At 33.4% G+C, this 21,029-nt stretch overlaps 1 protein-coding gene across 1 annotated transcript in view; it reads left to right on the top strand.

Moving 5' to 3' along the window:
- The window catches only part of BRWD3 (bromodomain and WD repeat domain containing 3), a 61,560-nt gene extending 44,786 nt beyond the window's left edge, over nt 1-16,774 (top strand). Inside the window, exons 24-30 of the mRNA XM_036840240.1 lie at nt 742-882; nt 1,762-1,836; nt 3,185-3,334; nt 4,654-4,817; nt 5,518-5,615; nt 6,162-6,320; nt 10,990-16,774. Coding sequence (XP_036696135.1) covers nt 742-882; nt 1,762-1,836; nt 3,185-3,334; nt 4,654-4,817; nt 5,518-5,615; nt 6,162-6,320; nt 10,990-11,744 — 1,542 coding nt within the window. The 3' untranslated portion in view covers nt 11,745-16,774. The remainder of the gene's footprint in view (nt 1-741; nt 883-1,761; nt 1,837-3,184; nt 3,335-4,653; nt 4,818-5,517; nt 5,616-6,161; nt 6,321-10,989) is intronic.
- The last annotated feature ends 4,255 nt before the right edge of the window (nt 16,775-21,029 follow it).

The following is a 21,029-nucleotide window of genomic DNA, read 5'->3' as shown; positions in this document are numbered from 1 at the left end:
CTATGTAGACCCCATCTAGCTAGCACCTGCCAAGATTCCAGACTCCCAGAAAGCAGGAAAGCATAGGAAATGTACAGGAAAGTGAATGTTCAGCACAAGTGACATTCTTTGTACAAACAGTGTGGGCACAGTAAACCACCTTTATTATTTAGGAAAGAGTTCAAGTATCAAGTTCCTAGACGCCAGTCAAGGGCCAACCTTATAAGCAAGCCCTGCTAAAGATAGCCTCAGGTCTGTTATGTTAACTCTGTTCTGCACACTTCTCCTCTATGATAATTAGACAAACATTTGTTGTATATAAGGAAAATGTTTCCTTTCAAATACTGAAACAGATTGTGTAAAAAAGGCATCAAATAGTAAAGGCAAGAATATATTATGACCACAAAGGGTTTACTTAAGAATATATATATTGTTCAAGTGTTATTTTGAGAAAATTATGGTGCCATTGTCAAATATTCTTAACTAGCAGCAAAGACTAAGGTATTAAAATTATTGACCTTGTAGATTTTCTTAAAATGAGAATTCAGAATACTAGAATTCTTGCTGTTTCTAAGAATATAATATCCAGTTTTTATTTGTTTATATTTTTGCCAGGGAGAATGATGTTTAATCTAAACTAAGAAACTTTTAAATAGCAGCTGCTCTATCTTATATAGATATATATTAACATAGGAAGACAGGAGAAAATCAATGAAGACTTAAGGAAAGAGCTTTTAGATATAATTATTTTAAAATCTACAGGTCAAATGCCGAGGCAAAAGACTGTCTTTAAAGTGTGATCCTGATGCTTGGAGAAAACAATGCACAGAACTGTTGGGCCTCATTTATGAACGTGAAGACTCAGAGCCATTTCGACAGCCATCTGATCCTCTTTCCTACCCAGTAAGTATAGTTATTTAAATAATTACCAATACGTAATTTCCCATAAATGTCCATGCTAAGTTCTAGTTAAGAGCCCTTTCCCCCCTTTCTTCCTTCCTTCCTTCTTCCTTTTTTGTTTGTGTATCTTTGAATTGTGAAAGTGGGTAGTGTGATTAGTCATGACTTTTTAAAATGCTTGACATGTACTTTGTAAATTACACAGTTGTAAACCAAATTTTAATCTAAACATCTTTGCATTTCCTTCCTGCTTTTATTTTGCATATTTGTTTAATGCATTTTATTAACTTCTAATAAACTTCTACATACTGGAGACCCTTGATAACATATGTCAGCCCTATTTAATTTATAATAAATAAGTTATTCAATATGATCACTTAGAGTAATCAATATACCATATTACTTTTCATCAAAGATAAAAGCATGAGAACTTAAATTACAGGATTCCTTTTCTAGGAGTATATCTATTTATATGTTGAATAACCTTTTAGTATAGATAGCAAATCTGTTTTAGCTTTTTCAGAAAAAAGGTACAGCAATATTTCAGAAATACATCAAACCATCCTCTGAAATTAGTAAACATCAGTATTCTCTGCATACACAGGTTTCAGTTGGGAAAAAATATTATTCAAATAAGGAACAAAATTACGTTCAACAAAACTTGATTTGTTTTTGTAGGGGGTTTAGGTAGAATAAATTAGTTTTGTGTTTTTCATGGTAGAGGAGAATGGTGAATGTAGAATTCCTTCATCTTAAATTATAGTCAGTAAATACATAATTCCTATTTATGGATCTTTGAGCTTTAAATCATAATTGCATTGCAAGTCTTGATATTTTGTTGTGGTGGTCTGGAAATACAATATATCTTCTTTACCCTAATAGGGCCATCAAGAGCAAGAGGGCGAATCCTCTGAGTCAGTTATTCCAGAACGACAACAAGATCCATCTCTTTGTGAGGTAGGCCTAGTAGTCTCTTAAAAGGCATATATGTTCTGGTTGTTTTTGTGTTGTTTTACTTTTTTAAATCCCAATACTGTAAACAAACCTTTTATAATTTGTAAAGCTATTTTTCAACTTTGCTCACTATCTTTTTACCTTTGTTTGAGTTTTTGGTTGTTTATTTTTTGTCTTTTAAACAACACATGCTCTGGAGAGTTCTTTGTAGCATCTGGGTAGATGTTTGTTTGTTTCTATAGGCCTAAAGCTACTGTAGCAGAGTAGAAAACATCAATTACACAACATAATTATGTCTGTAATTGCAGCTGATTGTTCCCAGTGGGACTTTATTCAGCAGGCTGACTGGGTCTTTTGAGTTTTGGTCATTGTATTACATGAAGTGCCAATATTTTTTCTCTATGAAAATCTTTGTTTCATAAGCCATATTATGTTGGAATATACTTTGGTTTTTATGATTTAAGCAAAAAAATTTAAGAAGATACATTAAGATCAACTGTGATTCCTCATACTTTGAAAAATATTTTCTCTTTTTATAATACCTTTCTTCTGCCCCTTCATCTGGCCCTTTGGCTTCTCCTTTGAGAGAAATGTTGTGCTTTTATTTCTTAATGATTCTAAGTAGGATGAAGGATCTAATATTGACTATGGTTTTCACTCCAGAACATGTTTATTATTGGTGATTGTGGTATACATAAGTATAAATTTCAGATATAATTCCATATGATAACCCTAGGAATATCTTAACTAGACTTGAAAGATTTAGGTTAAAATAGAAAGAATATTCTCCTACCCCTAACTAATAAAAATCAAACTAATTATGAATCTGAGACTGAAGACTTTAGATGAAGCACAAGTGTCACATTTATTAAAAAACAAAAAGATAGGAGAAAGGCACAAACATGACCAATTTGATTTTGACCTTCAACTAATGACAGTTTAGGTAGAATGCCCTCATGCCAACTCCCTGGCACATTGCTCAATGAAAGTAGAAGATGGGATTATTCACACAGAATTAAATAGTTCCATGTCACAAATTAGCTACCTATTTCCAAGATATTCCCATCTATGTAGAGATGAAGCCAGTGGCTGTGGATTTTCTATTCTGTCCCTTGAGAGAGTCATATGGTTTTCCATTGAAGGGTGAGGGCTAAGACCCTCCCACAGACCCCTGCTGTTTCCCTGAGCCACCAAAAGACTTCTATTAAATGGATGGTTTGGGACTAGGAAGAGGTAACTGGCAGATTGAAGAGCAGTGTGTTTGTTTCATGATGATGCAAATTTCAGTCCCATTGTATTATGTAGTGTTGTTACCCAGCCTGTGTGTTTAATAACACATTCTTCTTTGTAGGATTATCATGTTATAGACACTCCTATGGACTTCAGCACTGTGAAAGAAACTTTGGAAGCAGGAAACTATGGTAGTCCTCTGGAATTTTATAAGGATGTTCGCCAAATATTCAGCAACTCCAAAGCTTATACCTCTAATAAAAAGTCAAGGGTATGAAAAAACCAATATTAGGTGGATTAATTACCTAAGTGTTTAGTTATATATATCAGGCAATTTTCTTTCACCAGTTTTAAAATTGCTAAACAAGTATGTACTACCATTCTGACATAGTTTCTAAAGTTTGATTCTCAGTACTTTCTCTGAAACAGTTTATTAAGCATGCATTAAAGATACATTTAGCATAGTCATTCTGAAATTAAGCCCTTCTTCCTTTCTCCTACCTGCCTCTTCTTTACTCTTAAGTAATACCTATATTTGCCAGAGAGAAGTCAAGGAAAGGAGTGGTAGAAATTTGAGTACTCTTTAATATGTCCAATAAATAATTTGATAAATAAAAGTGGTTGACAGGATTAATTTATATGAAATATTTAGATTAGCTCTGAATATTTATGTTCCCTTTATTATAACAAATTAGTGAACTATATTGGGAAATTATAACTGTTTATTCATACTCACATTTAATACTTTCTCTGTGTTTTGTCAGTACTTAAACATCTTGAGAACAAAAAAGTAATAATTTTTGTGTTTTCTAATCACTAGTATCTGATTAACTTTTAAATCAATTGCACAGTAGGTATATACATGCTCACTTCCACCTCATATGAAATGAATTTTCACGGATTTCTGTACACATAATTTTTCACACTTGATTTATTTTCTACATTTACATGTGAACTGATAAATGTTTGTATAATCTTTAAACAGTAGGTTTTATATTTTGAAGCCTTTTTAAAAATATATATTATGAACATTTTTCCATCTTATTATTACTCTTTGAAAACAGAAGAGTAGGTGGTTTTGTGTAGGTGGTTTTGTGTTGTTTAACCAGCGTCCTGGTGCTAGAGATTTAGGTTGTTTTTAGTTTTTCACTTTAAATGGATGATGCTGTGGCTAACATCTTTAACATCCTTGAACATAATTATTTTGTGTGTGTAATTCTCCGATATTTCCTTAGGATAAATTCCTAAAGATGAAATTATTAGCCAAAGGATGTATATATTTTAAGGTTTTTGGCAAATATTGCAGATTGTCCTTAGAATGTTGTTCAGATTAAAATACCCACTGGCAATGTATAAGAATGTTTTTTCCTTCCCTTCCCAACATTGGATATTATCTTTTAAAAATCTTTATTAATTTGTAGGTGGAAATGGTATTTTGTTTTAATTCTTCAGGAAGAATTTTTCAAGTGTAAGAAGCACATATATTATGTCTGAAAGGATGATGTTGATATTGTTCAGGCATGTTTATAACCTGTTATTTTTATATAATTAAAGTAGTTGGTAAAACAAGACTAATTTCTACCTTTTCAGATCTATAGCATGACATTGCGATTATCTGCCTTATTTGAAAGTCATATTAAAAATATCATCTCTGAATATAAGTCAGCAATCCAGAGTCAGAAGAGGAGAAGGCCACGGTACAGAAAACGTCTAAGAAGCAGCAGCAGTTCATTATCTAGTAGCAGAGCTCCTAGGTATATTACATTGACATAGCAGTTTAGTTTTCAAAGCATCTTGTATGTATTACCTCACTTCTTAAAGTTTATTGACTACTTTGAGGGAATCCCAGAGATTTTTTTTGGTTTTTTTTAGAAATTCTTTTTTTTTTAATTTATTTATTTTTATTTATTATTTATTTTTGGCTGTGTTGGGTCTTCGTTTCTGTGCGAGGGCCTTCTCTAGTTGCAGCAAGCGGGGGCCACTCTTCATCACGGTGCGCAGGCCTCTCACTATCGCGGCCTCTGTTGTTGCGGAGCACAGGCTCCAGACGCGCAGGCTCAGTAGTTGTGGCTCACGGGCCTAGTTGCTCCGCGGCATGTGGGATCTTCCCAGACCAGGGCTCGACCCCGTGTCCCTTGCATTGGCAGGCAGATTCTCAACCACTGCGCCACCGGGGAAGCCGGAGATTTTTGTTGTTGTTGTTAGAACTCTTATACCTGTGTAAAGGTGGAGCTGGTAACCCAAAGCTTTGCTTATATGGCTTTTACTATACCAAAACCTTTTTTTTTAATATTTTAATGATTGAAATTTAACTTTGTCTTATTACCAATTTGAATTATTTCACTTAAATTATATTGCATTTCTTCTTTGCTTAGCTTAAGCATTTTGTATCATACTATCATAATATATTGCTAATAGAAAAATTTGTTCATTATTATATATTTTTACTTATAGTCCAAAAGGGAAACAGAAACAAATGAAGTTACAGCCTAAAAATGACCAGAATACCTCAGTGTCTTATGCCAGGACTAGCTCTCCTTTCTCATCTCCTGGTAAATATGCCTTTTGTTTTTGGTGTTCTGTATTTTAGTTTAACTAAAGAATATAGAAGAAGCAATATGGTTTATAATGCAAGGAGCAGTGGATTTGGATGTATCAATAGAAAAGTTGCATTTTATCCCCAGTTCTCTGCGGCCCTGGGTAAGACATTAGGTCATAGGACTTAGTTTCTTCATTTTTAAAGTGAGGGTGTTAAGACTAGATGAATTTTAAAGTCACTTAGTTTTAAAATTATATGACTTTATGATTTTTAACATCTGTAATATCTCAGACCACTCATCTATAATATATTTGCCAACCTAAGAATTGAAGATTCATAATGTGGGGAGGTGGTTTCCTTGGACAAGTTTTTCTGACAAACTGTGCTTGAAAGCTTAATGATGTAATAAAACATTTGTTCTCAAAATATTCATATTTTCTTTAAACAATTTGTAATTTTTATGTTAGAGTGAAATAACTGAGATATAGTTTTAAAAAGAGCCTGTTTAATTTTTCTGAAAACATAATTATGTTAACATTGCAATCTTTTTAAATGTAAGTTTCAGATGCTGCTGAAGGGCTGTCACTGTATTTACTTGATGATGAACTGGATGGACCATTTTCTTCATCAAGCTTCAGTGGATATAGCCGAAGTGGAAATAGCCATGACCCAGGGAAAGCCAAATCATTTCGAAATAAAGTTTTGCCGATTAAACAAGGTAAGAAATAAATATGGACAGGGAATTTATTCTTTGTTCCTTTATGATGGCAGACAAATCATTTAAAAGCTGATGTATTTAAGTAGTAAAAATTAGCATGTTCTTATAGTTAATGAGGATTTCAATATTGTCAGACTGGAGTCAGATAGGATTTCATATGCAGATTTCCAAACATATCTTAGTCTTTTAAAATAAAATTTAAAATGAGTAGGGAGAAAAAACTAAATGAAAAGATCTTTCCCCAAGCACATAAAAACTAGGCTGTTTGACACATTTAGGGTTTTTCATATTATTAAACCGTATTAATAAGAAAGGAAAAAAAATCCAAAATCACCTTTAAATAGGCCTCATATTTTTAAGGGCTACCCCAATTTTACAAAAGGGCTCGTGTTGAAAAGTGAGCCTTCTTTCAGTCAACATCCACTTCTAAAACCTTCCTTTGGTTTTCCAGTTATGTTACTCAGATATTCTCTTCCTTCGGGGGCCTGCTGTCTCAATAATTCAGGGGTTTTCAGACTGTTCTACCTATTTCTGGGTAATCCAAAGAGGTACTTTAGAAATACTCAGAAGAGCTTTCTCCTTTCAACCAGAACAACTCTGTTTTTTATTTCGTGTGATGAGCTTTCATATAACTTTTATTTGAAGACTAATTTTCACTGCTTAAAAAGAAATCACTGACCTAATAATTCATTATCAGGTACATCCATTTTGGATCATGTCTGAGGGCATCAGTTATAAATACTGGAAGGTTATTGTTGCTATGCAGACTTTCTTCTTATACTTAGTCCTATGTTATGGACCCTGAGCATGTTCAAAGAAAGTTCTAATATGTTCATCTATTTGAATTTTGTGAAGAATGATTAATATGCTCTTATAAATATCTTTATTGGAATATATATTTCTATTTTATATAAATTTTAATGAAAGATTAAGTAGCTTATCCATTGTTATTGAAGTATCAAATAACATAAAAATAGATGTTCTAAAGATATATTTTATATCAGTTATGTGAGAAATATTGAAACTTCAGATTACTTTAAAATAATTAGTGCCTTTATTTTTCCAGTTTATATCTTTACCCTCTCCTCTGATCCTGCTGCACATTGCATACTAATGCCACTTCTCTTTTTGCCCTTTCCTTCACTGTCAAGCTTTTAGAAAGAATAGCTTATACTTCCTACCTCTGTTCTCTTTCCATCTAAACATTCCTTTATGCTTTGTAGTCTGGCCTCTGCCCATACCACTCTCCAAAAGCTTTTCTCCCCAGAATCACCAGTAATCTCCAGTGACCAACCAGTGTCCTTTTCTTAGTCCCCATCTCCTCGATCTCTCTATATCGTTGCATGCTATTGACTACCCCCTCTAGGAACTCCACTGCCTGGCTTCTATACTCTACTGATCCTATATCTCTGTTTCTCCTATATTTCTATATTTTGTCTTTTCTTTGGCCTTTCATGCCTCCTATTTGAAGTTTCTCACTTTTTTGTCTTCTACAAATAAAGGAATTTAATAACTACATCTATCATCTTTATGCTGATGACTCCAAATTCATATATCTAGCCCTAACATCTCTTTATTCTACCAGTCTCATTTCCAGTACTTCTTTAAAAAATTTCCCTTGAGTGCTTATCATCCATTTTTATGTTTCAAGCTTGCTTCTTTTTTTGCACTCACTATTTTAGTTAATGGTACCATCATCTTCTGAGTCATCCAACTTAAAATCTTACAGTGTTCTTTGACTCACCTTTTATCCCTCATAAGTGTCAGTTGCTAAGTTTTGTGAATTCTACAACTTTTTAGTATCACTCAAATCTCTTGCTACAGTTTGTATTGCTATCCCCATAGTCTCTAGCCTAGTATAGTAGTCAACATGGGCTGTCACAGCAAGATACCACAGATTGGCTTAAACAACAGATATTCATTTTTTAGCAGCCATATTGAGATACCATTTGACATATAAAAATTGTATATATTTAAAGTGTACAATTTGATATATTGATATACGTATACACCATGAAATGGTCACCACAATCAAACTAATTAACATATCCATCACCTCTACATAGTTACCGAGTTTGTGTGTATGTGTGTGTGTGTTGAGGAGATTTAAGGTCTATCCTCTTAGCAAATTTCAGGTATACAATACAGTATTGTTAACTGTAGTCACCATGCTGTACATTTGATATCCAGAATAACTGAATCTTTGTACTTTTAACCAACACCTCCCCATTTTTCCTCCCTCCAGCCCCTGGCAACCTCCATCCTACTCTCTCCCTCTATGAGAATGACTATTTTAGATTATAGATATAAGTGATATCATGCAATATTTCTCTTTCTGTATCTTGCATATTTTGCTTAGCATAATGTCCTCCAGCTCCATGCATGTTGTCATAAATGGCAATATTTCCTTCTTTTATCCATTCATCTGTAGAAAGACATACAGGTTGTTTCCATGTCTTGGCTGTTGTGAATAATGCTACACTGAACATGGGAATACAGATATCTCTTCAAGATGCTGATTTCAATTTCTTTGGGTATATATCCAGAAGTGGGTTTGCTGGATCAAATGGTAGTTCTATTTTTAGTTTTTTTAGGGAACCTCCGTACTGTACCGTACCTCCTCCATAATGGCTGTACTAATTTACTTTCTCACCAACAGTGTACAAGGGTTCCCTTTTCTCCACATCATCGCCAACACTTGTTATCTTTTATCTTTTTGATATTAGCCACCCTAACAGGTGTGAGGTGATATCTGATTGTGGTTTTGATTTACATTTCCCTGATGATTAGAGATGTTGAGCACCTTTTCATATACCTACAACAGACATTTATTTTCTCACAGTTCTGGAGGCTCAAAATCCAAGATCAAGGCGCCAGCAGGGTTGGTGTCTGGTAAGGGCTTTCTTCCTGGCTTGCTCATGGCTACCTTCTCCTTGTGTCCTCGTGTGAGTTTTTTCTTTGCATACACAGACAGGGAGAGCAAGTGAGCACTGGTGTGTCTTTCTCTTATAAGGACACAGGCAAGTCCTGGTGCATTAGGGCCCACCTACCCTTATGATTTCATTTAATTTTAATTACTTCCTTAAAGGCTCTACATACAGTCATATTGGGGGTTAGGGCTTCAACATATGTATTTGGCGGGGTGGGGGGAGTGGGCACACAAAATTCAGTCCATGACACCTAGACTATTAGACTAATCTTGTAATTGTGGTTACCATACAACCCTACTCTGCTCTCTCCAATTTTTCCAGTCCACTCTCCTGTTTTCCTCCTACCTCGCTTATCTTTGCCATTGTTCTTTATCTTTAAATGTTGGAATATACCAAGTCTCAGTCCTCAGCCACCTTCTCTCTCTTTACTTGCTCTCTCGTGAGCTTTCTTATTTCTCTTTACCCTAAATGTTATCTCATTACTGAAAATTTCCAAAATTATATCTCCAACTCTATCCAAGTCTCCCCTGAGTTCTGGACTGGTATATCCACTTGCTTTTTTTCTTTTTCTTTTTAAAATGTCTTGACTTGGATTTCTAGTAGTATTTCTATCTTGAATCTTGATTTTTTCTTTCCACCAGATTGCCCAAACCTATTCTCCTTCATTGTTCTCTAACCTAGCAAAATATCTCTACCATTCACCAAGTTAACTCAGGCATAAAACCTAGGAGTTGATCTTCATTTTGTGCTTAACACTTGACATCCAATCCATCAGCAATTCCTGTCAGTTTGAACTTTAAAGGTTGGTTCTGGTAGCTCCCCCAGAAGGAGATATTCTAAACCTAATCACTTATCATCACCTCTATTGATACATCTCTCATCATCTCTTACCTAGACCACTGCAATGTACTCCCAACTGATCTCTGCTTTCAATCTTGCCCCTCCTATATTCCATTCTCTATACAGCAACCATAGCACTCTTAAAAATGTAAATCAGATCCTGTCATTCTCTAGCTTTAAAACTCTCCACTGGCAGTCATCTCCTACTACTTCTTATTTTTCTCTTCTACTCTAATTATACTGGGTTCCTGTTTCCTTCAGTGGAATGTTCTTTCCCCAGATCTCACTTCATTCAGTTCTTTTCTCAAATACTGCCTCAGCAGAAAAGTCTTCCCTATCTAATATACCCCCCATACATACATTCACACTCTTTTTTTAACCACTTTTCTTTTTCTTTATAACCCATATTAGTACTTGAAGTTATATTATCTATTTGTTTACTTCATAGTCTATCAGGGTTTCCACACTAAAATATAAATTCAAAGATCAAGGACTTTGTCTCATCATTGCCATATTCCAAAATCCATACAATGCCTGGCAGATAGTAGGTAATCAATAATATTTGTTGAATGAATGAATAAAATTATTCTGATACATGTTCCCAGATTATTCCTTCTAGAGTTCAAGCCCTTAAAATTTCTACCTAGCTACCTCACCACCCATCATCCCTCCACACTCCCCCCATCCCCTGCAAAAAGCAATCAGATAAAAATTAAAACCTTAGTATCTTTCATTTCAAACAGATTTAAATTCATACTCCAGCACTCTCCATGATTTTACCCCATCTATCTTTGGGCACCAAATATATTTTGATAGACTTTTTATTTTACTTTTGAACCTAAATAACCATCTTATCAATGTCAAAGCTTAACTTTAAAAAATTATTCATCTTGATTTAGATCACTCCCTTGATGGACCCCTTACAAATGGTGATGGCAGAGAACCCCGGGCAGGAATCAAGAGAAAACTACTTAGTGCATCAGAAGAAGATGAGAGCATGGGAAGAGAAGAGAAAGAGAAAAAAGAAACAAAAGAGAAATCACATTTATCTTCCTCAGAGAGTGGAGAGTTAGGATCCAGTTTAAGTTCTGAAAGTACCTGTGGTTCTGATTCTGACTCTGAATCAACTTCCAGAACAGATCAAGATTATGTAGATGGAGACCATGACTATAGCAAATTCATACAAACTAGGCCTAAAAGAAAACTCAGAAAGCAATATGCCAATGGAAAAAGAAACTGGAAGACGAGAGGCACGGGAGGAAGAGGCAGATGGGGCAGATGGGGTAGATGGAGTAGAGGAGGCAGAGGAAGAGGAGGCAGGGGACGAGGCAGTCGAGGAAGAGGTGGAGGTGGCACGAGAGGGAGAGGGAGAGGGAGAGGAGGAAGAGGTGCTTCTAGAGGAGCCACCAGAGCCAAACGTGCACGTATTGCAGATGATGAATTTGATACTATGTTTTCAGGACGTTTCAGTAGACTGCCTCGAATTAAAACAAGAAACCAAGGCAGGAGGACTGTTTTATATAATGATGATTCTGATAATGACAATTTTGTGTCCACTGAAGATCCTCTAAATCTTGGTACATCCAGATCAGGCAGAGTCCGTAAAATGACAGAAAAAGCCAGGGTTAGCCATCTCATGGGATGGAATTATTAACAGTTAATAAATTTAGAATAATTTTAAAAACTTAATGGCCTTCTACTGCAGGGAATTTACCAGGAAATCTACAAAGCAAGTTGTGTGGGGACTTCTGCTTCCTTTCACATTGGTGCTTTTCCATTATGCCAGTATACATTTGTTTCAAGACTTTTGATCTCCACACTTCATTTGTTCAAACAAGCCTTACTCATTAGGCCTTAAATTTTAAAAAATTCTACACACACACACACACACACACACACATACACACACACCACAGACACACTACAGATTTACTACATGAAGGGAGCATTCAGCTTCTTAAGAGTAGCATGACATTTTTATCTCAATGGAATATCCCTCTTTTGCTTTTATATCACAGAAGTATAGCACCTTCTTACAGAGTTTTATATAGTTTGTTTTTGCCATTTTGATTCCTGTACCAGTAATAATAACTTTTGCACAATACACCAATCCTAAAGGCAGCTATTAAATGTTTACAGTTTCTATATTGTAAGAACGATCTGGATTATTTTACTCTTCCCAGGCCAAACTTTCATGAATTGTACTGAACTGAAGTATATATTTATACTACAGTTTTTTTGGGGGGTGGGGGGTTCTTAATATGCTTTTCATTGATTTGCTTAATTCATGTTAAAGGTGAGAAAGGGTTGGTGCCTTGTAAATATGTAGCAAATCTTTGTGGTGTGTCCTGATGTGTGCATTAACTTTATTAAAAAAAGAATACTTGAGGTATCAATCTAGACAAGGTGCCAAATGCAAAAGTTTCTTGCATCCATTTTCTTTTTCCTATTATATTTTATTGCATTAATAGAACTTGTGTAGCTTAAAAAATAACTTAAACATTTGAAAAATCCTCATCCACAAAGAATAACTTAATAGTAGCTCAGCTACCTCTATTAACTACAACTACTGGAAACATTAAGAAAAATAGATGCTGTTATTCATTACTAAGGAGAAATAGAACAAGCTTGGTAGGAATGAATACTCATAAGTTATAAGCTGAGAGGTTGTTAATAATTGTATTGGCTCTCAAATTAATAGTTTTAATTAACTTTCTTTAGTATGCTCTACCTTATTAGGCTTTTCTAAGAACATATTTGTATAAGTAGACTTGATCTACTACTTATATATCTCTGCTACCACTTACTATTTAACAGCTGTGAGTGACTAGTTTTGAATTTTAAAATGTAACACAGCACCTAGTTTGAGTTGGAATGTTTTGGCTAGCTAATATTTTGAATCAACTTTAATAGGGTTCTGCTTATACCATTCCAAAGGGTTCTTCTGTGATAATCTTTCAGAATAGAACCTGGTTGCACTGCACACTGATATTTTGAGTCATTATTTTATAGATTAAAAAAACTTTAAACCGTATGGTCTTGTTTACAGAAGTAGAGTGCACATGGTTCCATAAGTGAGCTTGAGTTCCAAGATCAATTTTACTCCTCAAATTTGAGAGATTGCAAATTTGCTAATTCATTAGATTCTTAGATTTTTGAGGTGAGAAGGATAATATTGATCTCTGTTTTTGTAACAACCGATTTGTTGTGCATAGATCAGACTTGTGGGATAAAAGAAACGTTTTAATGTATGCTTAGTAATCCCAGGATATTTCCTAAGCTAATGTATTTGTCTCATGCTTTCAATCATTTCATGCGTCTGAAAATCCTTAAGTGCAGAGGAAGGAGTACACACATAACTTTGCTTTTTTGGTTGGGTTGGGTGGGGGGTATTCTCGGAGTAACATCTTTAAGCAATTTTCACTTGCAGTAGAAATGATGTTCAGGCTTTAAGAAAGTATTGTGAATTATTAATGGAACTAACTTCTGTTACTGGACAGTAGATCAAGCTGATTTTTTTTGTTATTGTAGTCTACTTTTCACTAAACCAAAATTACTTCTGGTTGTAACTCAGCTGCCACTTTTAACCATAATATAGATTCAAAAACATTCATGTTTAAAACTCTACATTTGATTTTTACTAAAATGTACTATTTTAGTTATTCATATCTTAGACATTTAGACTAAATTTGTGCCTGTGTTTTCCTGGAATCGATAACACTTTGGCCTACCCTATTCAAAGTAACATAGTTACTTAAATTCATGGATATACTCAAATGTGTATCATGTGTATCGTTTTAGTGTGAAAAAAATTTTTTGACATTCTTCTATGAAGAGCCGACCTCTTGAAATGTAGAAGAATTGCCATTTGTGTGATTTAGCTATCTCAAGCTTTATTTATAATTTATTTTGAAAAATAAAAATGGCACATTTATTTCCCAAACGTCAAGATTTTCTAGGTTTAGATAATTAGAATAATAAGGCTGAAGACATTTTTAAGCATATTTTATATGTAGTGAGATACTGTGAAAATACTAGTGAACAGCATTTTGCTGTAATATTGATTTCAGTTATTAGGATTTAAAGTTAGTCACCAGGGTATGTTAGATGAGCATAGTTATCATTTATTACAAAACAAACAGATTGTTTTCTGTTTGCATGCAAATTATTTTAATAAGTGTGAAAATAAAAGTTTGGAAGACAGTATTTTTACTTTTATATCTGGACTCCCTCCCTCCCCATTTATACTTTGCTTTTTTTTTGTAATACCACCTCCTGTGAATGTATTGTAATTTATATTGCATTGATATTTTATCACTTTAATTTTTTAGAGGTCCTTAAAACCTAAGTAAGATCTGGGTTTAGCCATAGCAAGGCAAGTAGGAAATGAGCTAAGAATTTTGAAGAAAAGTCTAAATCTTAAATGAATTGCTAAGAAAAAAACAGTTACATTTAGGCCCATGAGACCATATACATGTACAAGCCTATTCCTATGCTAGATATTAACAGTCAATGAATTGTAATATTTCTCATGAATGCTAATAATGTTCTTAATTCCCAGCTTTAAGATCCTAGCATATGTATCTGTTTATGAAAACAGAATTGTGTGTTTCTTCTATGGCTTGCTGTGTGTATCTCTTCCAGCAATAGGATGCTCTCCAAAACATTCACTAGCCTATTAATGTAATGACTAGATATGTTTGTGTGTGTGCGTGCGGGCGCTCGCGCCCGCGCGCACACACACACATGCATAGGTCTATATGTAGATTTTTTTCCCCAACTTGACACGCTTTATCTCAGACATTAAAAAAAAGTTTGTATGGAAGACAGCTGTTTTCACTGTCTACCAATTTATTGCCTCTGTTGTAAAGCGCTTAGCCTGTATATATACTGCTTGATCATCCATATTATTATGCCTTCTAGATAAACAATCTAGGTTTTGTCGTGTACATGTGTCCTATTTTTTAAAATATAATTTGCCCTTCTTTCATGTGTTACTTTGTCTGTTTCCCTTCCCAGAGATCAGGCTTGTGCTGGAATTCTTCCATACAGCACTTTGTTTCACCCAGAGGCTAAGAAACTGAGTAAAATTAATAAATCTTATTCTGCACAACTGTGTGCTCAGATACCTAACTCAGCCTTCCAGTACTTTGAAGTAAATTTGAGTCATTTATCTTTGTTGTTGTTTTTGTTGTAATCCTAAGTTGTCCTCAGACAATAACAGAATGATTAAAAGAGAAAGATGTGAATGCTACTTCTAGCTTTTTGATAAAAACTTTTTTGAGCATTTTTCAAAATTTGTATGTTGTGGTAGTGATAAAATTAAACACCTTATTACTTGCTCATATATCTCGGGAATTATTTTATGCACATTTACCAACTGGTACTTATCTTTAAAGTTGGAATTTTCTTTTTTTTTTAAGCTGGAATTTTCACATCCACAAAAAGACTTACATCCTGTATAATTTTCAGTATACTTTGATATCCAGCCTTTTAAACAATTACCAACATTTCAAGTTCTGAAATAAATAGTTTACTTCTGGGGGAAGGAATGGAACTTTCAACATTTAAAGTTCATTGTTTTAAATGTTAACTCCATCCCCAACATCTTTGTGTTACATGAGGGTATATGAAAGTTATATTGAAAATAGAATATTCTAACATGGTTTTTAAGGCTTGTTTTAAAAAATAGTGTGAAAATATTTTCATGCTTTTTTGCTTTTCACCTCTCAGTAAAGTTTCTTTACCAAGTTTAATTTACCAAATTTAACAAGTTTTGATTAAATTCTAATTATGAGGTTAAATTATTTTCATGGTGCTATATTTTGTATAATATGGATTGCCCTCAAATTTTTTGACATTTATTTCTTATACAGTCTTTTCCTTGATTATTTCCTTTTCCGTCATTTCTCTCCTGCTTGCTTTTATCCTCATTTCTCTTTCTGCAATGAAGAGTGCACCTAATTTAGCAAACTTCAATAAGACTGGCAATTTATGATTCATTGATGGAAGAAGTACAGTAGAAAGGCCCTGCAGTTTAGAGTTAAGGTGTGTTTGTTTATTTATATGTATGCCCATTTGTTATTCTTATACCTATCTTAATTAAATTTAGAATATGAGACTTTGACATAAAAGCATTGTAAGTATTTTCTAAAAAATAAAACTATTGATACGTATTAAAATCGCCATTGGTAATTGACTTTTAAAATCACATACAAAAATATTTAGAAACACAGTTGGGAAATGTGTTTTTACATATATCACCAGATACACATTAGGCAGTACTACAAATGTTAATTCTTTAAACAATACTGTGGTGATGGCAATCAGTAATTTATTTCTTTGTCCTGTAACTTATCATCCTTGTCTTTTGTAATCCCTTACAAAGTATTAACAAAACTGTACTTTATGTTTGTTCTTAGTATCCATAAATTTTAAGGTGGAAAATCATTCAGTTAATAGTTGATGTGATATTGTATATGGACAAAATGTCCATTAAACTAAAATTCAGTAAAGAAAGGTAAACTAAACTGGCTTGGTTTATAAAAGATGTTTTGTTTGGCAGTTATTAGTCATTATAAGCAATTATCTTCAAAGAAAAAAAACTGAACTAATTTGTTGCCATTCTTTATGGGATGTTTACAATAAAATTCCAAGTTGTTTGGAATCAATTTCACTCTTGCTGCTTTGTGCCTCAACTCAGGTACTGGAGATAAATTAACAAAAACAAAGAAATATGGAATTACCTTTCCATTATCCAGCTTCAGAGACTGTAACATGTAACTCTTAGGCCTTTCCTTTCTTGTCTTTTGTCATATAATATTCTATTATTGTTATTATTTTAATTAGAGAAACTAGGGCTCTTCTTCCTATCAAAAAAAATTAAGGTGTTTTTTTTTTTCTTAGTTGTTGCAGATATTCTTTGGGTCACTTTTAGGTAAAAATATGTTAGCATTTTAAATGTGGGCTGCTTGGTGCATTAAAAAACAGCCTGGAAAGCTTTTTTCAACATTTTGTTTTGTAGAGAGAGCTCTTTGAAATGAATAGATTTCTAATGTGTTTATAGCTTATAAGTTTTAACAGCTGAGCTATGAATCTCTGGCATTCTTATTTATAGTAAAATTGCCCACAGAGGCTTAACTATATTATAAATGGTGCTTTAGTTCAATGTAAATGAAGGGAGAGAACTAAGGTGAGAGGTAACTTTTAAGCCTGGAACTGAAGGCCCTAACAAGAACATCCCACTTATGCAACTAAATGGTTGCTGAGAATTTTCTTCCCAGTGGTCAGAACTCCATTCGGTTCAAGGTAAGTAAGCTGGCTAAAGACCCAACTGTATGTTTCATACATATACTGTCTGTTTTGTGTATTTAGAATTAAGAAATAAGGTATTCAGCAAAAATATCACCTTTGCCTTCTGGCATCATATCCTATGGCTATGAAAGTAGTCCACATTTTTGCAATATTTGGAGATTTAAGTGGAGATGCATTGTTTGGTATTTGTGTATAGTTGCTTGATTGGTTAAAGATAACCCTCTTTAAAGATATAAAAATGTACATTAAAATTATTCATTAGCAGGCTCTGATGTTTTCTGACTTCACCTGACAGTTTTTTTTAAGATAGAAAAAGTAAAGAATTTTTATAACAAAATATTACAGCAGTATTCAGAAGAAGATCCATTTTTCTTTCTAGTTGAGAAGGTCAAGGACAGAGTGCTCTCTACCCTCTTCCTCAGTTATATGCCCCTGACAATTTAAAGCTACTTTCCAAAAATGCACAAAATAAATTGAAACCAATATATTGAGCCTGTGAGTTGGTTTTCTTTGGATATTTAAGCCCGCACACCTAAGTTGCTTTCTTAGGTCTTTTATATAAATAATTAAAGGATTTTTTTAATGCTACAGATTGCTGGTAAACCAAATACAACATTAAATAATATGAACTTTTTATGGTGTCAGTGTTTTCTTGAAGTTTTGAAGAAACATTTTTTCTTTCTTCTTTCCTTTCTTGGTAACTTTGGTATGTTTTTCCTTTGCCAGCTGTGGCAATTGCCTTAATAAAGTTACCTCTTATCTGTCGATTACAAACATGTAATAGATAATTCTTACTGTTATTAATTATTAACAAATTAAATCTTAATTTGACATTGGAGAACTTTTAAAAACAACTTTCTGAAGCTAGTATCCTTTCATTAATTTGTAAATTTTGTATAGTCAGATTACCTGCTCAGCATCTTTATGATTCTCTTCAGAGAATAAGTTTTATAGTAAATATATGAAGAAATCAAAACATTTTAAATTGCTTGATTTAGGTTACTAATATTACTTGGTGGGATTTATTCATTTTTAGGAATTTTTTTGTGATTGATTTTTGTCATGCTACAGTTCTAAGTAGTGTTTGTATAGCAACATGTTAACTTATATTTGGAATTTTGTTTATTCTGTCAAGTAATTTAAGGCAGTAAAACTATCTGAAGGTAATTCTTTTTTTTTTTTTCTTTTTAAAAAAGCTTAGAATATCATGTTAAAATGAAATTTTCAGCCCAAATTATATAATAGCTCATTTTTTAGGGGATTTTTTGTTACGATGGGTATTGTTCATCTGAAATATTAATAATGAAATACTGCTGGTTCTGAATTGTTTCTATTTGTTAAACTTTAATTTACAAATTATAGCAAACCTTGTATACAAGAACATAAGTGTTAATTTTGTCTAGTGTGGTCCTATGAAGCAGAAAATATCATTTGCTTGATCATAGTCACATTGTCTTTCAGTTTTGAAGGTTGCTGTTCATTTTTGTTGTAATTGTGTTAAGTAGTTATCATGATACAGAAAAATAGTTATTAAGGCAAAATAATAGTTCAAGTTTATGATAGATATATTTTTACTCTCCAGTTGCCTCAGAAATATGACCGGTGAATACAATAAATTTTCAATACTGTCAAAATATTAATCTTTTATTGCTTTGCTTATAATTATTCAAGCAGAAATTTCCAGAGAACAATCTGAGATAATGAGTTACATTCTTTTTCCAGATACATACACGGATCTCCTTCATAGAAGAAGATATTTACCACCAGGAATTTGTAGCCTGTATTCTTTATATCAATGATAAGAGGTGGCTAAAGGAAGACTAGTCTATTCCTTCTCAGATTTGTTTATTTGTTCATTTTATTAATTCAGTCAACATCAATTTCAACATTTACTGAGTACTTGTTATGTGCCAAGCACTGTGATTTTTTTAAAGAGCTTTGCAGTTTACAAATTTCATCTTCAAATATATTCTCAAGCACCAGAATGACACTATCAGTCAATTCCATTTTTCAGATCAGAAAAAATGAGTTTCAGTGAAATCTAGTAATTTGCCGAACGTTACGTGGCTAGTAAATAGAAAAGCCTTGATTCGTCCAGAATATCTGCTTCCAGGTTTCTATTCTTAGCTTTTATATCTTATTAATGGGGTGATATTTGGTTCCATTTTCCTCTTTTCCATTGTCCATGAAAAGAAGACTCCAAAATCATGCAATAAGTACTTTGAAGATCACATTTCTTTTTGCTTATATCTAAGATCATTTAATAAAGAGGACATTATGATGTGGGTCTTTATGCCTCTTAGTACTTTTTGTAGGTGGTTAGTTAGGAACTAAAAGTTTTAAAGATATCAGATTTGTAAGTAGAAAAATGAATGGAACTCTTAAAGTACATATCTTATGCATAATTACACAAAGGTAAATATCCAAGAAAAATGTAGCGAATTTACTTATATCTTATTTTGAGGATTAATTCTGCTAATAATGTGCACACATGTCCTTTACAGTGCATGATACAAAATTTATCAGTTACTGCTACCTTACACACACTGTGCTCTCTTGCCAGCTGCAAAACCTAGAACTTTTTTTCCCTTCTGAATTTAAATGGTTTTTAAGTACAGTTCTCAGAGAATATAGCAAGGTTCCTGGTTTAAGCCATGGTTTTAATTTAGTTTAGGGTTTTTGTTTTGGGCTTTTTTTTTTTTAACATTCCTTGAATTACTTCTAGGTTTTACTCATTTAATTTGCCACTCTTCCCTTGCACCCTCATTTTAAAAACTTTCCCTAAATCCAAAATATTTAGGGAAAATAGAGTGTTTCAAAAAGAAAGCATTTACTAACCTATCTTTCATATACCAATCCTTCTTTGGTATCATTTTAATGATTTGGATTTTTTTCCTAGGTAAGACTTTGGGGCAGGGATGGCATTTGGTGGGTTTCAAGTAGCCATATAAATATAGTAAAATTGAATTTGAATCCCTGCTAACTTGAATTTTATAACAATTTTTATTTATTTTTATAACAGCTCTGTTACAGTTTATGTGGTTATTAGGGGAAAAACTTCAAGTGATTTAACTCAGAACTAATGTCCTTTGTTACATGGTAGAGCTCCCCTCTTTATTCTTAAGTAATGGGATTTTGCAATGGGTTTTGAAAAGCCATTAGGACTGCCCAAGTTGCATTTGGTTCATGGCATTTACATTGGTCTCATTCATATTTCACTAATGCCACATTTTCTCTTCTAACCACTTTCCACTCATTGTCATCCAAGGAAGAGAAATGTTGGTTTTTTTTTTTAAACATCTTTATTGAAGTATAATTGCTTTACAATGGTGTGTTAGTTTCTGCTTTATAACAAAGTGAATCAGTTATACATATACATATGTTCCCATATCTCTTCCCTCTTGCATCTCCCTCCCTCCCACCCTCCCCATCCCGCCCCTCTAGGTGGTCACAAAGCACCGAGCTGATCTCCCTGTGCTATGCTCAGCCATAAAAAGAAATGTTGGTTTTTAACAGATTGACTGTTGAGTTCTTCTGTCAACAAAGATTGCTGTAAAAATCAAACAGAAAGGGAGTTGAAAATAGAGTATATTAATTTTCTCTGGGCTTGTTGCCTAATTTATAG

This window comes from Balaenoptera musculus, chromosome X, assembly GCF_009873245.2.
Source record: "Balaenoptera musculus isolate JJ_BM4_2016_0621 chromosome X, mBalMus1.pri.v3, whole genome shotgun sequence".
In the NCBI taxonomy this organism is placed as follows: domain Eukaryota; kingdom Metazoa; phylum Chordata; class Mammalia; order Artiodactyla; family Balaenopteridae; genus Balaenoptera; species Balaenoptera musculus.
This window is presented reverse-complemented; position numbering and strand designations above follow the sequence as displayed.